The sequence below is a fragment of the Lynx rufus genome, unplaced genomic scaffold, assembly GCF_022079265.1.
Source record: "Lynx rufus isolate CCGP_SWC_20201006 ecotype Redwood Valley unplaced genomic scaffold, mLynRuf1.p SCAF_1, whole genome shotgun sequence".
NCBI lineage: Eukaryota > Metazoa > Chordata > Mammalia > Carnivora > Felidae > Lynx > Lynx rufus.
The window spans coordinates 140,795,779-140,812,874 of record NW_025814823.1 but is presented as its reverse complement, the minus strand read 5'-3'; the positions used below and the strand labels follow the sequence as shown (position 1 = coordinate 140,812,874).

At 40.4% G+C, this 17,096-nt stretch overlaps 1 protein-coding gene across 1 annotated transcript in view; it reads right to left on the bottom strand.

Annotated features, from left to right (window-relative positions):
* The window catches only part of IQGAP2 (IQ motif containing GTPase activating protein 2), a 295,550-nt gene that overhangs the window by 109,542 nt on the left and 168,912 nt on the right, over positions 1-17,096 (bottom strand). The window contains exons 6-10 of the mRNA XM_047088141.1: positions 10,618-10,685; positions 10,087-10,200; positions 9,215-9,393; positions 7,031-7,118; positions 2,559-2,722 (exon numbers count right to left, since the gene is read on the bottom strand). Coding sequence (XP_046944097.1) covers positions 2,559-2,722; positions 7,031-7,118; positions 9,215-9,393; positions 10,087-10,200; positions 10,618-10,685 — 613 coding nt within the window. The remainder of the gene's footprint in view (positions 1-2,558; positions 2,723-7,030; positions 7,119-9,214; positions 9,394-10,086; positions 10,201-10,617; positions 10,686-17,096) is intronic.

Genomic DNA, 17,096 nt, shown 5'->3' with positions numbered 1-17,096 from the left:
AAAACTATACTCGGGGTGCCTGGGTGGTTCAGTCGGTTGGGCGGCCGACTTTGGCTCAGGTCATGATCTCGCGGTCTGTGAGTTCGAGCCCCGCGTCGGGCTCTGTGCTGACCTGCTCAGAGCCTGGAGCCTGTTTCGGATTCTGTGTTTCCCTCTCTCTCTGACCCTCCCCTGTTCATGCTCTGTCTCTCTCTGTCTCAAAAATAAATAAACGTTAAAAAAAAATTAAAAAAAAACTATACTCAAATAAATTAAAAAAAACAACCCATCTTACACTTTAGAACACCTTCCCCCTTAAATGTTCTCTTCCTTTTATTTTATTTTTTTATTTTATTTTATTAAAAAAAATTTTTTTTAACGTTTATTTATTTTTGAGACAGGGAGAGACAGAGCATGAACGGGGGAGGGTCAGAGAGAGGGAGACACAGAATCTGAAACAGGCTCCGGGCTCTGAGCTGTCAGCACAGAGCCCGATGCGGGGCTTGAACTCAGGGACCGCGAGATCATGACCTGAGCTGAAGTCGGCCGCTTAACTGACTGAGCCACCCAGGCGCCCCTGTTCTCTTCCTTTTAACCATTTTATACTAACTTGGTCCAACTTCAAAAGGGTTACTTCTTCCATCATAGTGAAGGAACATAGAGGGAGCATCAAATGAATAGAAAAAAGCTGACAACTAGATTTACATTTAGGATATTTTCTGTATTTAATGTATACAATGTAATATTTATATTAAATGCATTATAGCTTTCTGGATCTCCACAGGTATCTCACAGCAATGGATTTTAGGGTAACAAAAGCCAACAGCAAGAAGGAGGTTATTATAGGGAGCATGTAAGCAAATTTTATCCAAATTTCTTACATGAACTACATGTTTAACATGTAAGGAAGGTATAAAATTATAAACAGAAGAGCAGAATGAAATCACTTGAGATCCACCTCCTCTACCCTTTCCAGTGAAGTGCCCACAAGTATCTAATGTGGTATTACAGCAGCAAGGATAAGAAAAAGAAGAAATGGGGCTGGACAACCACAGGCTGACTGATGACCAGTTAGGAATGAATCACTAGGCCTGAGCGGAAGCAGCCTTGGGCTTCAAAGCTGCTGGCATGGGAGAACTATTAATGAAAGAACCTAAGTGCAACTTAAGAAGATAAGCTCTTTTTCTGTTATTATAAAGTAACATCTTTCTTTTCAGAAAATGAGAAGTCTTGATAATCAAGAGTAAGAAAAAATATCCTCCCACCCAAGCCCTTTAAGGTATATCCTTTTATTTTTAATTCATGCAAACATTTATAGAAGTTTTTTTTTTTTTAGCAGAACTTGTTTTTATTCCTATTACCAAAAACCCTCTAGACAATGCTGTATGTTTTGATCTCATTTTTTCTGCTTGATTTAGTGTGTGCAATCTGTTGCGAAGCACATGGTTTGTTCCTTGCTTCTCAGTATTATACACCATGCTGTAAATACTTTTTGATTCATATTCTTTAGGCTCTTTTCCTAGCACTGTAATTGACAGGATAATGGCTAATAGACTTGCATACACATTGCTGAGCTCATTCTCCAGAAAGGGTGCACCATTCCTGCTTCCACCGGCTGTGAAGACGCCTACTGTGCCAAATTTGTGCCTACGCTACGTTAGATCTCTCAACGCTCTACCAATCTGATTTCCCAAAATAACTATTTTAATTCACATTTACTTCCGATTGAAGCTGGACATTTTTTGTGTGTCATTGTATATTCCTTGCTTTGTGAATTAGCTGTTCATGCTCTCGGCCTCTCCTCCTCGCTTTTTTCTGGTGCACCAGTGCCGTTTCGGATTTTTAAGATCCAGTGTTCTTTTACGTTTCCTTCGAACCTTCATTTTTTAAGTTACTTTTCACATTTAACTTTTTATACTGGAAATTTATTCTGATATGTAGAGTGAGGTCATGTTTTCTTTCCCAAATGGTTAAACACTTGGAAGGATTTCATTCTTTTCCCCACCTTTTTGAAACACTAGTGTTCTCATATACTTAATTCTTGGCTCTGCTTCCAGTAATTTTTATTCTGTTCCGTTGTCTGGGTTAATCCTACACGAGTACACATGGTTTTAATACTGTAACCGTATATATTACTGTTTAATATCATCAGCATATTAAGCAGCATGAAATTTACAAAAAATTAAAGCCATGGTGCTAATGTTCTTGGTTGCAGTTTTCTAGAACTGCAGATTCACAGCCAATTATTCTATTTCAAAAACATGACATAGTTAAAAAAAATTTCAGTATAGTGGAAAAGTTATCCAACGTGTTTCAAAAACCAGAGAACAAGAATGACTTCTTTTCAAGGTGTGTTTGTTTTGAGCCCTGCTTGAATTTCCTAACTATGCAGATTCTTTACAGAGATAAAAAGCAGGATTTAAAGAGGAACTCAGCCATGGAATTGATGCAGGGAGGGAGTGGGAATGGGGGTTGATACAAGTTAAAGACTCTATGCCCATTCACCTTTCCTAAACTGCCTTCCTCACGGCTCTAACTTAGAATTAACATCTTTGTAACTGGAGTGCCCTCGGACTTACCATGGCGTTCTGTTTCTGGAGGTTGAAAAGTTCGTTCTGATACATCCCAGCAGCAAAAGGATAAACTTCAGGCAGCTGGGCCTCCGGTCTCTTCAGGGCAAGCAGCGTGTTCTCGGGGTCGCCTTCCCGAATGACAGCATTGATGTGGCTCACTGCAGCCAGCCCTGAGCAGGGGGGTGGGGGGTGGGTGTCACATTCCATCAGAATGCCCGCTTTTTCCACAGCTTTCTCTGCTGACCTAGCCAGCCCATCTTTCCAAGGGTTACAACCTAAGCAGTCCCTTTCCATGAACTCTGAAAAGCTGCAGATGGAGGCCAGGCAGAGCCGTGGAAATGGTAGCTCAGTACCTAGAAGTCAGTCCAGTCCATGGAGATGGTCCCTAAAAGGACTTCAGCAAAGAAAGAGCTGGGGCTCTGAGGTCACTCCTGTCTAGCATGACTTCCCTACTAAATCTTACCCTTCAGGATCAGCTCTGGTCTCACTTCCATTAGGGCTTCAGGTTGTTTCAGTTCCTCAAGAGGTCACCACTTGGGGATCCCCACAGTATTTAGAGATGGGCCATACGGATCCCACAGGCCTTGTTCTTTTTTTTTTTTATTTTTTATTTAAAAAAAAAAATTTTTTTTTTCAACGTTTATTTATTTTTGGGACAGAGAGAGACAGAGCATGAACGGGGGAAGGGCAGAGAGAGAGGGAGACACAGAATCGGAAACAGGCTCCAGGCTCCGAGCCATCAGCCCGGAGCCTGACGCGGGGCTCGAACTCACGGACCGCGAGATCGTGACCTGGCTGAAGTCGGACGCTTAACCGACTGCGCCACCCAGGCTCCCCCCACAGGCCTTGTTCTTGAACGCTCCTTGTGTATTAGTACTGCCTTTGCAAGGAGACCGAAGCTACGTGAACATCGGAAGCCAGCCTCGCCCTGCTGCTGTACCCCCCCCCCCCCCCGATGCAGCACCATGGGCAACCCGGCCAGCACCTGCAGAGAGTGCTGCCTGAGAGTGTTGGTATTCATTCTCAGAACACTCTCCCCTCCACTCTTGGGTTTTGCCAAGTGTGACTTTAAGAAAAAAACATTTCAGGTGTGTGTGTGTTTAATATTACAACCTGGGGCACGTGGGTGGCTGAGTTGGTTAAGTATCTCTCGGTTTCGGATCAGGTCATGATCTCTCGGTTTTGTGAGTTTGAGCTCCACGTTGCGCTTTGGGCTGACGGTGTGGAGCCTGCTTGGGACTCTCTCTGTCTCTCTGCCATTCCCCCACTGGTACTTTTTCTCTGTCTTTCCGCACCCCCCCCCACTCGCCCACCACCACCTACACTGTCTCTCTCTCTCAAATGAACTTAAAAAAAATTTAAAAATAAAATATTACAACCAAAATTGGTACGATTAAATAACTGTGCCAGTATCCCCTAACCTTAAAAAACAAAACAAAACCAAAAACACTGATCACAGAAATGCCTTGGTTTACATTATCTGACCCTACCACAAGCTCTGTGAGATCTCTACCCGTTGTAATGTTCAGCCTCTAAGGATCTGAATTTAGTGACCAGACTGAGGGTGCCTGAAACAGTAGATTCATCACAGTTTTCAGAAAAAAGAAACCGAACTGCTAACCAACTGGAAGAATGAGTGACTGACCCTGCCACCAGGCAGCAACAAACTGGACAGAACCAACAGCATTTTGTCCTGTAAATTAAGTTTCAGGGTAAGAGAGAGCACACAGACTCATAGAATTCTAGAGCTTTTCATGGGTAGTCTGTCTCCCTAATGCGTGACTAGCTTAAAGCTAAGATTACTCTAACCCTTTGAACAGATGACAATTTGCCTTCTGCAACTCATTCACAAGGAGTTACCCTCCATAACCTTTCTCCTGACACACATCGTTCAACAGCAGGAAATACTTACAACCAACATGATTTTCTTTGTTACACCCCTCCAAAACTTACACTTATTCTAAAGGACTTTAAGAACCCCAACACGTTTCTCCATTCTAAGAATGGCTATGTCCAACAAAAAAAATCCCAGAAAGAAAGGTCAGTGGACATCTGTGGCATCTGCTGTCGTGTGAAAGTCACCAAAAGCCTCCCAGCTGTGTCTCTCATTATTTTGGAGAGGATTCTACTTCCTCTTTGAAAACTCTATTATGTGAATGTGCACCACTGGATGGTAAAATAGCAGAAAATCATATCCTTATGACACTCTTTAGGAACCATTTCTCCTAAAAGTAAACAAATAAAGTGAGCTTACCCACTCATTTATACTCTGCATTTAACAGTATTTCCCGCCTTGATCTTAACAGAATATGTGTTGTAACTAATGGAACGCATATGCCAAACCAAAAAGTTAAATGATGGCAGTGCAAACAAAGCTGATGCCTCTGACAATAGATCTGATGACATTACCATCGAAGCTGTCACTTACGTCACTTCTCTGGCTGTAATGAACACAGACACCTTAACATTTTAGGATAATAACCTACATGGTTGAGAAAAGGCTTATCAAGTAGCTATACTTATTTTTAAAGCATACAGTTGTCTTACTGTCATGTCCCTGACTAAAATATGTTCTAGTGGGTTTTTCAAGACTGTTGTTAGTTCTATTCAATTATAAATTTTCAGATGGGGAGAGAGAAAACAACTTCAGAATCATCATGTTCTACGCATTGGAAGCCAGCGAACATTGCAAAGCCCTTCATAATTTGAGCTGGTTATGCATCAGTGCAAATCATCTCATGCTTTTTATTTGAAAATGGGAAAGAAAGCATAGCCACTGTGGCATGAAATTTGTGGTCAGGAAAGTATGCCATTAAGTATGAAAACATTTATATAAGGTATTCTATTAAAAAAAAAAGAAACCAAAAAAAAAAGAAGAAAAAGAAAAAGAAACCTGTTTTCAAAATAAAGGATGGCAAAAGGCTATGGAATCATTTCCTCCCGAAGTTTATGAACCTCAGCTGCCTTGCTGGCAATGTAGTTTCTTCCTGTAATTCATTTCTGTCAAGCATAATGAAATTCTCAGTTTTCAAATAGAGCAGAAAGAGAAACTTAAAACTGTTTCGTGTACCATCACCAATATGTTCAAAATTAAATAAGAATGAAAGAAGAACATACATTCCCTAGTGTTAAGGTGATCCCTTAAAAATAAAGTTACCCTGGAGGGGTCAGCAATTTTGTGTGTGAGGGAAATTCTCAAACCCACTCAGTTGTTAACTGAGATATTTACATCAATTTTCTCTGGGCCTCCTTGATTACTGTTTGAACCCTTTGAATATGTCTCTACCAGCCACTTGGGGCAAACTTCTAGGGAAAACCTATGGTGTCTTAGGAACTGTTAAGTACAATAAAGAGCATTCAAAGTTCATCTAGGAGGTTAAATCAGGGACAAGGCTTAGGACTGTTATAATTACTGGACACTCCCAAGTTTAAATTGGGCAGATGGTTCATAAACTTTATCAAATGGGCTCAATGGTCTTCCATGTATTAGTTTTTTGTGTATATATGGGCTTTTTCAAAAGCCACAGGGGAAATAAATGTCACGTAGAATTCCTTACTGCCTCAAGTAAAACCATTTTTTAAAAAATTTCTATTTATTTTTGAGAGAGAAAGAGAGAGAGGGAGGGAGGGAGGAAGCAGGGGAGGGGCAGACAGAGAGGGAAACACAATCTGAAGCAGGCTCTAGGCGCTGAGCTGTCGGCACAGAGCCTGATGCAGGGCTTGAACCCACACACTATGAGATCTTAACTGGAGCTGAAGTCAGACACTTAACCAACTGAGCCACCCAGGTGCCCCATAAAACCAATTTTTATTAGAGATGGGAAAAAGGCTAGTAAAGAGATTAATCTCTCTGAACTTACATGTGATAATTTTAATTACCCTAGTTTTCTGTTCTTTACTGTCATACAACTGAACTGGATATGAAGAGAAATTACACTGTGAGACTCCCCAACAGTTCGGGAACATGGGATTCAAACCCGCCACCGTGCAATTTCACTGGCCCATTCAGTCTCATTCACTTGCCATAAAGGTGCACACACTGTAAGAAAATAATTCTTACCAAGTGCAAACCAATGACTGGACAGTAAAAAAGAGCACAGGTGTCAACAATATTTTTTACAATTCCAGTCAAACACTGTCACATAATAATGGGCAAGAAATGAAAATCCTTAAGTCATAATCTTTTACTAAACAGCCTTCAATATGAGTCCAACTAAGGGATAGGTTCGAAATGAGATGGTAGAACTAAACTAGCTTCAAGGTATTCCAAGATACTCTGCATGCACTGGGGGGCAAGATCACCCCCAAAATTCCATGGGATGCTGCCAGATGACGCACCATAATTAAGAGCAACACTGACATTTAGTGGATTTTTCACCACATAAGGCAATTTTACAAGGACACAAATGGAGTTTTGGTGCAATTCTGACAAGGAAAGTTTGTATCTTACGGTAGTATCCATTTCCTTCATTACTTACTGTTGACTTTATTGATGTTGCCTTGGATTTCTGCTTGTGTCAGCAGCTCTTCATAGGCGTCTCTTTCTTCTTCGGAAATACAGTTATTCTACAAGACAAAGTCTTTACTGATTCCTGAGGTTAAATACAAGGTTTCCAATCTCGATATTCAAAATCCAAATGCCAAGAGTGAGAAAAATGGTTTACTTAGATTCGTTTGAAGTCAGAATAAGCACCAAAGAGTGCTTGCTCTGTGCAAGACACTGGGGTTACATACACCTGGCAGGGATGACGAAGATGAACAAGAGCCCTAGTGACTCTCTGAAAGTGTCTAACTGTCTCTTGTGGAAAACATTAGGTTGGACCACTGGATATTGCCACTTTGTGTAGACTGAAGCCAGTGGAATATTGGCAATTTCATTGCATTCATCTAATAAAATCGACACCATAAATAACGAATATACGTAGAACAGACTCTGTAGCATTACACACTCAGTTGGAAAGAACACTTGAACAAGGTGACAACCGAGGAGATCCTGGAGGAACAGGGCAGAGAGGGGAACAGGGTGTAGACTACAGGATTTGGTGAAAAAGGCAAGACAGTTTGGCAAGTTGGGCTACAGCACACAGCCAGAAAGATGGGGAGGTTGGTTGGGTATCCTGGAAGGTTTTTTTTAATGTTTATTTACTCATTTTGAGAGAGAGAGATAGGGTGCAAGGGAGAAGAGCAGAGAGAGAGAGAGAGAGAGAGAAAGACAGAGAGAGAGAGAGGGAGAGAGGGAGGGAGGATCTGAAGTGGGCTCTGTGCTAAGAGCAGCGAGCTACGTGCAGGGCTTGAATCCCTGAAATGTGAGATCATCAGACGCTTAACTGACTGGGTTACGCAGGTAACCCCTCCGGAGGCTTTTTAAAGCCAAGTGAAGGGCCTGTACTTAACTCAGTAGGCAGCAGGGAATGCAGGGAGGTTTCCAGGGGCTGATATCAGATCTATAGTTGAAGATTACTTTTGCAACCTGTAGCTCCGAGAGCGGTTGGTTCGGAGAATGGTAGGAAGCAGGGCCACCCTTGAGGAAGGTGCTGGAAGAACCCTGAGGCATGGTAAGGGGGGAGGGCAAGGCTGAGACAAGAATGGTAAGACTAGAAAGTGGGAGACAGATGTAAGCCTGGCAAGAAGAGGCAACAGAATACAGTGATGGATATGGAGGGCACAGAAGGAGTTCTAAAACATGGGGGAGGTCTTTCCAAAGTGAAGTCAGTAAGGGGCCCATGTGTGAGAAGGGCAGGGTAGAGATAAGCACTCTTCACTCTTCCTATGTAGTGAGGGGCAAGGCCCATGGGACAGAGATGAAGTCACCTGGAGGAGCATTAGAGGGCCTGGTAGCAAGCTCCTATCACTTCAGTGAGTGGATGAGCTTAGGAAGAACAGAGACAGATGGGATTCAATGTCAGACCTTAAAGAATTCCCATACACAGAGGCAGGAGGAAGAAGAGACACTAAGAGATACAGAGGAGAACCATGGCAACAAAGCAGCAAGGAGCCATGTGAGTCAACAACCTCAAGGCAGGTGGTCGGGGGCTGGGGGGGGAGGGAGCAAGTGTGCCAGATAGCGCCAGAAGCCACGAGGTGAGAGAAGTTTGGGAATGGAGCTGAAGCTGATGTGGCAAGAGCTTGAGGAGGAGAGAGGTGACCAGGAAATGGAAGCTCTACGTGTAAACAAAGTCCACAGTCATGTAAGACACGTTGGGTCAAGTCAGGATCAGGCTGCCTTGCAGAGGACGCAAGGCAAAATATGAGGGTGAACTAATGGGAGAAAACGAGGAGAGTGAATTCAAAAACAGCATCTCTCAACTTCACCGCAATGAATCATTACTCTCTACTAATGAATCTAAAGGTATCCTGGCTAATACAAGGTCTGCAGGTGGTGATGCCTCACGAGGGAAGATGTTTAGCTACTGTATCTACACTTCCCAGGAAAGTAGTAAAAATTTACGACATGACCCTTAATCCTTGCAACTTGGAAGAATCATCATAAAAGGAAACCTCATTTTTTTTACATAGTGCATAGTCTTCTCTTACCCTTACATTTCACCCAAACCAATGGCCTATGGCTACAGAGACCACAGCCAGTTGATTTAAAAATATCACTTTTAACAAAAAGGCTTTTTTATGCTCATAGCCATAGTACTAGGAATCTAATTAAATACCTTCAGTCTTGCACTTTCCTCTTTTCTCTTTTTGGCTTCCCAGAGTTCCTTCTGATACTCCTGTGCAAGGTTGTCATCTATTAAAGTTAAAACTGCATTTGGGTTTCTTAGCGTTATGATGGTTTGCTCTGCTATTCCTTTTTCAATAGCTTCATTAATGGCTATAACTGCAGCGTGCACTGAAAAGAGAAAAAAAAGATTTTTATCAGGAAAGACAACATGGGCAGCTGTAATGACACCACATAATGTAAGCAGTTTGCTTTCTTTTAATTTACTTTTCTTTTACTTTCTTCTCTGGCTTCCAGTAACAAGGGCAAAAGAAGAGACCCTAGACACTTCCCAGAGAGCCCCTCCGACGACCTCTCCACCTGCCCATCTATCTTGGGTCCTGTCTCCGAAGCATCTACCGTGTAATCTGTATTAATTTACTCAACCTGCATTGAAAGCTTCAAATGAACCAAACACTATGTCAACCACTAGGGGTTTGAAGGGTCACATGGACACGTTTAAAGTACCAGGTTGTTTCCAAATGGTATCTGTAATTTAACTTGCAATGCTAAAAGACAACTGTAGCAATGTACTCTACCGAAGAAAGCAAAGGGCCAGGACAGGACATAGAAAACCAAGAAATATTTTGGAGAATAAAGATATTTCTAAAACGTTTTAGTTCAAACTGCATAAGTAGATGTTTAAAGACTAAATCAATCCCATGCTTATATTTTCATGTGCTCAACTTAACCATCTACAATACATACAATAAAAACTTCAAAACGGGGCTGAAAGTATTTTCTAAACATTCTATTTCTTGTAACCAAAATCAACGAACAATTGAATCCCATGTCAACAGCAAGTTCTGATTTCAGGAGACTCACAAGCAGCTTCATCCACTGACAGTTCATTAGCCAGAATACCACCTATTTTGCTGAAAGATGGCATTTGTATTCCATATTTGTCCAGCTCCTTTCTCATATTACTAATTTCCTCCTCTGAAAAAAAACAACAAACAATATCAAGATGGAGGTAGGAATGAGCATATTCATGTCAAGAAATGTCTTCATCCCCCAGGTCTCTCTCCCCAAAATGCAAGGCTTATTTTTCTAAATAAAGAAAATGAAAAACACGACGCCATTATTTAAAAACAAAAAGAAAGGAAAAAAAAAATGTCTTTATCAAGAAGGCGGGACATTTCCGAACAAGAACCTTAGGAAGGAGTCAACCTCCATTTCTCGTTTCACAAATGTGGGGAAAAGGAAAACTGGTCAAAGACAAACAAGATAATAACGTTTTCTCCTCTGATCACTACAGAAGAAAATGGGATTTGATGGTGTCAAAAGGAAAAAAATATATAGATTCATTTTCTTAGTAAACAACCATGTAAAAATCGTAAAGATAAAGAAGAGTACCTGTGAAGTCGACTTTGCCCAACAAATCCTGGATTTGGGGGGCTATCCCTAGTTTGAACAGGTATAAACTGGAAGACAGAACGTAAAATTATGAGAAACTTCATCATATAAATCTTAGAGTCACAAATTACTTCAACCTTTAAAAAAATTTTGTTAATGTTTATTTTTGAGAGAGAAAGAGAAACAGCATGAGCAGGGAGGGGCAGAGAGAGAGAAGGAGACAGAGAATCCGAAAAGCAGGCTCCAGGGTCCCAGCTGTCAGCACAGAGACCGATGCGAGGCTCGAACTCATGAACCAGGAGATCATGACCTGAGCTGAAGTTGGATGCTTAACCAACTGAGCCCCCCAGGCACCCCCAAAATTACTTCAATCTTAAGGGCTTCTTTAGTTGAGAAAGACCTAAGAGATGATCTCATCTAATTCATTCATTTTATAGATGGAGCAACTGAGGTAACATAGTCCTTGGTCGACGGGGACCATAACCATAGTCTAAGTCCCAAAGTCCCATGGCATTTCTGTAGGATCAACTAACTCTCTAGCATCCATTTGTAGGGAGAATAAGAAACATGACTGATACAAAATTGTAGGTAATAAACCCAAACATTTCCTTGGATATTCCTTGTAGGATTCTTATTTTTTTGAAAGTACAGCTCAAATTTTAATTTCCTTTTCAATATTCCTTTAAGTAACATTTGAGGAAATATTTGTTTTACATTTTCTGAAACAAATACAGTAGCAAGACTATTAGCAGCTGGGGAGATGTTAATGATAAACCATGATATGGGCATACTACTAAGTGGAACATGGAGAATAAACTTTCTGTGTGCATATGTATGTGTGTATTTCAAACCCCTTAAGTAAGGATGGCACCCACTAACCTACCCATAATTTGACAAAAGTTGCTGAGGGCTAGCATCTAAATTTTGCCAAACATGAAAATATATGGTTATGTGGCTTTTTCCACTTAATCACTGAGTCACAGTTTCTTTTTTTTCAACGTTTATTTATTTTTGGGACAGAGAGAGAGACAGAGCATGAACGGGGGAGGGCCAGAGAGAGAGGGAGACACAGAATGGGAAACAGGCTCCAGGCTCTGAGCCATCAGCCCAGAGCCCGACGCGGGGCTCGAACTCACGGACCGCGAGATCGTGACCTGGCTGAAGTCGGACGCTTAACCGACTGCACCACCCAGGCGCCCCCACAGTTTCTGTTCCATATTGATTCTAACCTCCTCAGCCCCAAAGATTAATCCTATCAGTCAACTAAAAAAAAAAATCTGTATTCACTTTATTATCAGTTATGATAGGTTTGTAATTTATGAGATTTTTAACTAGAAGTTAGAACTTACACAATAACATAAGAGAAATGAATTGAAAATGATTTCATTGACTTGAAATATTTCAAGATTATCACGTCAGATGCTGATGTGAGATATACCTGAGATTATAAAATACATAAATCTTCACTAAAGAAGTTCAAGATTAAGCCTTTGTAAATGGTATTAAGACAAACTCTTAAAATGAATGAATACTCAATTTAAGGAGTATGCATTTCAATCTTCTTTGGTCGTTTCTTTTCTTTCCTTTCTTTTTAATGTTTATTTTTGTGAAAGAGCACACGTACGCATGCACAAGTGAGGGAGTGGCAGAGACAGGCGGGCAGAGGATGCAAAGCGGGCTCCGCACTGACAGCAGCAAGTCCGATGTGTGGCTGAACTCACGAACCATGAGATCATGACCTAAGCCAAAGTTGGATGCTCAACTGATTGAGCCACCCAGGTATCCTCTTTGGTCATTTCTGTACAAAACGATCTTTTGAAAAAATAACACATAGTCCACATTAAAAATTAGTGATTCATGTTAAAAAAAATTATACAGAAAAGCATCATCCAAAGTTAAACACTAAATATTTTGACATAAACACTTTTAATGCTATTTCTGGAAATATCTACCCATAAACTCACATAGTATTCATTATATGAATATACTGTATTTTACCTATCCAACTGCTGACTATTAGATGGTCACTAATTATTCACCTTTACAAATAATGTTGCAGGAGCGGTGCCTGCGTGGCTCAGTCAGTTAAGCGTCTGACTTTGGCTCAGGTCATGATCTCACGGTTCGTGGGTTTGAGGCCCACGTCGGGCTCTTTGCTGACAGCTCAGACCCTGGAGCCTGCTTCAGATTCTGTATCTCCCTCTCTCTCTGCTCCTCCCCGGCTCACACACTCTCTCTCAAAAATAAAATAAAAACATTAAAGGGGCGCCTGGGTGGCTCAGTCGGTTGAGCGTCCAACTTCGGCTCAGGTCATGATCTTGCGGTCTGTGAGTTCGAGCCCTGCGTCGGGCTCTGTGCTGACAGCTCAGAGCCTGGAGCCTGCTTCGGATTCTGTGTCTCCTCCTCTCTCTGCCCCTCCCCTGCTCATGCTCTGTCTTTCTCAGTAATAAAATAAACATTAAAAAAATTTAAACAAACAAGCGAAAAAAAAACATTAAAAAACTTGGGGCGCCTGGGTGGCTCAGTCGTTTAAGTGTCTGACTTTGGGTCAGGTCATGATCTGACATTTCGTGGGTTTGAGCTCCACTTCAGGCTCTGTGCTGAATGCTTGCTCAGACCCTGCAGCCTGCCTCGGATTCTGTGTCTCCTCTCTGCCCCTCCTCCGCTCATACTCTGTCTCATTCTCTCTCTCAAAAATAAATAAGTGTAAATTAAAAAAATTTAAAAAACATTAAAAAACTTAAAACCCCAAATAATGCTACAGGAAACCTACCTATATACAGATACATATTTGTGTATGTATCTTATTTGTTACAATAAATCCCTAAAAACAAAATTGCCACCTTGAAAGACGCACAATCAAAGCTTTCAAAGCTTTCAATACATATTGTCAAGTTTTGTTCTAAAAAAGAGATGATACTCATTCTTTGTTGAGTAAAGGTTAACAAAACACCATTCCCTCTGTGAAAGAATCTGACTTCTTTCATGGTGTTTTTTTTTTTAATTTAAATCCAAGTTAGTTAACATACAGTGTAATGATCTCAGGAATAGAATTTAGGGATTCATCACTTACATAAGCGCTCATCCCAACAAGTGCCCTCCTTAATGCCCATCACCCACTTAGCCCATCCCCCCACCCCAAACCCCTCTAGCAACCCTCAGTTTGTTGTCTGTATTTAAGAGTCTCTTATGGTTTGTCTCCCTGTTTTTATCTTATTTTTCCTTTCCTTCCTCTATTTTCATGTGTTTTGTGTCTTAAATCCCATATGAGTGAAATCATGATATTTGTCTTTCTCTGACAGACTTATTTCACTTATTATAATACCCTCCAGTTCCATCCATGTTGTTGCAAATGGCAAGATTTTCTTTTTGATCATGGAGTAATATTCCATTATTTATATACATGTCATTATACACACACACACACACCCATATCTTCTTTATCCATTCATCAGTTGATGGACATTTGGGCTCTTTTCATAATTTGGCTATTGTTGATAGTGCTGCTATAAACCATGGGGAGGATGTGCCCCTTTAAATCGGCATTTTTTGTATCTTTGGATAAATACCTAGTAGTGCAATTTCTGGGTCACAGGGTAGTTCTATTCTTAATTTTTTTGAGGAACCTGTTTGTTTTCCAGAGTGGCTGCACCAGTTTGCATTCCTACCAGCAATGCAAAAGGGTCCCCCTTTCTCTGCATCTTTGGCACCATCTATTGTTTCCTGACAGGAATCTAACTTTTAACTTTCTAGCTCTGTTCCCCTAGGAACCTGATAAGCATATTAGTAAGCATAATTGCTGAGGACAAAACACCTCATTCATAAACTGCATCTTGACTTGAAGGAATTATATTAAATTTATTTTTATTTTTTTTATTTTAGAGAAAGAGCATGAGTGGGGGGAGGGACAGAGGGAGAGACAGAATCCAAAGCAAGCTCCATGCTCATGAGCCCCCAACGTGGGGCTCAATGCCATGACCCTGGGACCATTGGACCTGAGCAGGAATCAAGAGTAGGATGCTCAACACACTGAGCCATCATGTGCCCCTTACTTGAAGGAATATGTTTAGGTGTTCCTGAGTTTGGGGACTGCTAACTTGCATACTCCTTGTAGGGAACTGGGAAGCCCACTGGAAGGTGTTAAAATAGACATTGGCTCCTGGGGCTAAGGTCCTATGCCAAGAAGGCTCCTGCACCCACCAAGGGAAGTCTCACTCCTTAGCACCTAAGCTGTTACCTAGCCTACAAAAGACAACAGCTTGCAGATGGCTATGTGGTTAACTGTGTGGAGTGTCACGAAGTCTCCCACTGAAGAGCAAACACTTGTTGTGCCAGCAGACTGCTTTTGGGGCTTCCCTATCCTTCTGAGCAACGAGGGCCAGATGTGGCTTATAGCAGTTAAGAGAATGGACACTTAGCCGAACCTAAGAACCCAATGATGACTGGGACCTTACTCCACCACATATCCAAGAGAATGCCATTTTCTTGCTTCGCTTATCACCACAGAATACTATCCATGAAAACCTAGCAAATCTGAGAGCCAAAAAATGTTAAGTCTGCATTCTCTTTTGTTAGTTGTTGAGGGTAAACATTTTTCCAAACACATATGGTTCCATGGCCCTTTTTTCCCAGGAATGCCCATTAGTGAAATTTTGAATTTTAAGTGTTTTTTTTGGGGGAGAGTTTACCTTTCTTTGATACCCACTTTCCCTCAAAACCAGTATCAAAGAACAAAGAACAAATGACATTTTAAACATGGTAACTAATTTTACTACTGACTTCCAATATATTTGTATCCACAGGTGGAAAACATATTAGACTCTGAACATTCTTCAAATTAAAATAGGAATTATGTATTCATAATTCAAAGCTAGAAAGACAGGATACATCCCTTAGTTTAAATTCAAGGTCTTTAGAGATTATCAGGGATAAAAAACTATTTACACAGCCTCTACAGACTTCATTACCGAAGGCTCACGCCAAACAAGTCATTAGAATTAAAATTAGTCGGCTGACATTTTCAAAACCATAATATTTTATGAACCGCTTCTCAACTCATTATTACATGGGACAACTATTCCTGTTAGAACGAAGACCATATCATGCAGAACAAATGAAATGTCACCGTCTTCAACTGTTCCTCTGTAAAAGGTACTACAAAATGAAACAGAATTGGGACACCAATTTGACAATAAATTATATTTTTTTAAAAATTTTCAAAAAAAACCACAAAAAAATAAACAGAACTAAACAGACAGGAATGGAAAAGCTTCAAAAGAATTTAAGGAAAATAAAATCAAGCCACACATTAAGAAACGATAAAAAAAAACATTGTATCTCTTCAGTTAGTACCTAATTTGCATTTTCCTCTTCTCTTTTTACAACTCAATTTAAAAATATACATGACCTAATTTACAAAAAACTATAAAAATAATTTAGTACGAGAAACTGAAAATGTGACAGTAAAATTTAAGTAGGAGACACACATAAAATGTCTTCTAAGAACCCATTTTATATCTGTAATTAAGTGTTTAAAGTTTTTTTTTTAAGATTTTATTTTTAAGTAACCTCCACACCCAATGTGATGCTAGAACTCACAACTCCAAGACCAAGAGTTGCACGATTCACTGAATAAGCCAGGTGTTCCTGTTAAGTGTTGTTTTTTAAGGCATAATACTGGTATAAATATTCTGCTAAAGTTTGAATATACCTCAAAGTTAACATTCTTTTTTTTTTTTTAATTTTCTTAAGTTTATTTATTTATTTTGAGAGAGAGAGAGAGAGAGATAGCACAAGTGGGGGAGGGGCAGAGGGAGGGAGACAGAAAATCCCAAGCAGACTCCGTGCTGTCAGCTTGGAGCCTGATGTGGAGCTCGAAATCACGAAACCATGAGATCATGACCTGAGCCCAAACCAAGAGTCGGACACTTAACCAACGGAGCCACCCAGGAGCCCCAAAGTTAACATTCTGAATCAAAAACTAAGCTAATTTATCCTTGATATATTTGCACTTCTATTTCCCCACATATGCAATGTTGGGATCATCTAGAATTTTATTTTCTTATTATTTTAAAAATGTAATTTATTGTCAAGTTAGCTAACATGGAGTGTATACAGTGTGCTCTCAGTTTCAGGGGTAGATTCCCATGATTCGTCGCTTATGTACAACACCCAGTGCTCATCCCAACAAGTGGATCATCTAAAATTTTAGATCCATCCTTTCATTTTCATGTTACATAGCAAAAATTTAGGCAGCTATATATTTTATTAGTTTTTTTAATTTCATCTGTATCCAATTTTCCTCTTTCTTAATTTTATCTTTGTTTTTGTTCTACTTAAGCGTAAGTGTTCAGTAAGTATATGTTAAGTAGGTAAGGTGAATAAATTATAAATAGCACATGGTTTACTATTTTCATTTTCTCCTTGGGTGTCGCTTCTTCTTGTTCAATCTAATGCCACTTTCGGAGTGTTGGTTTCCC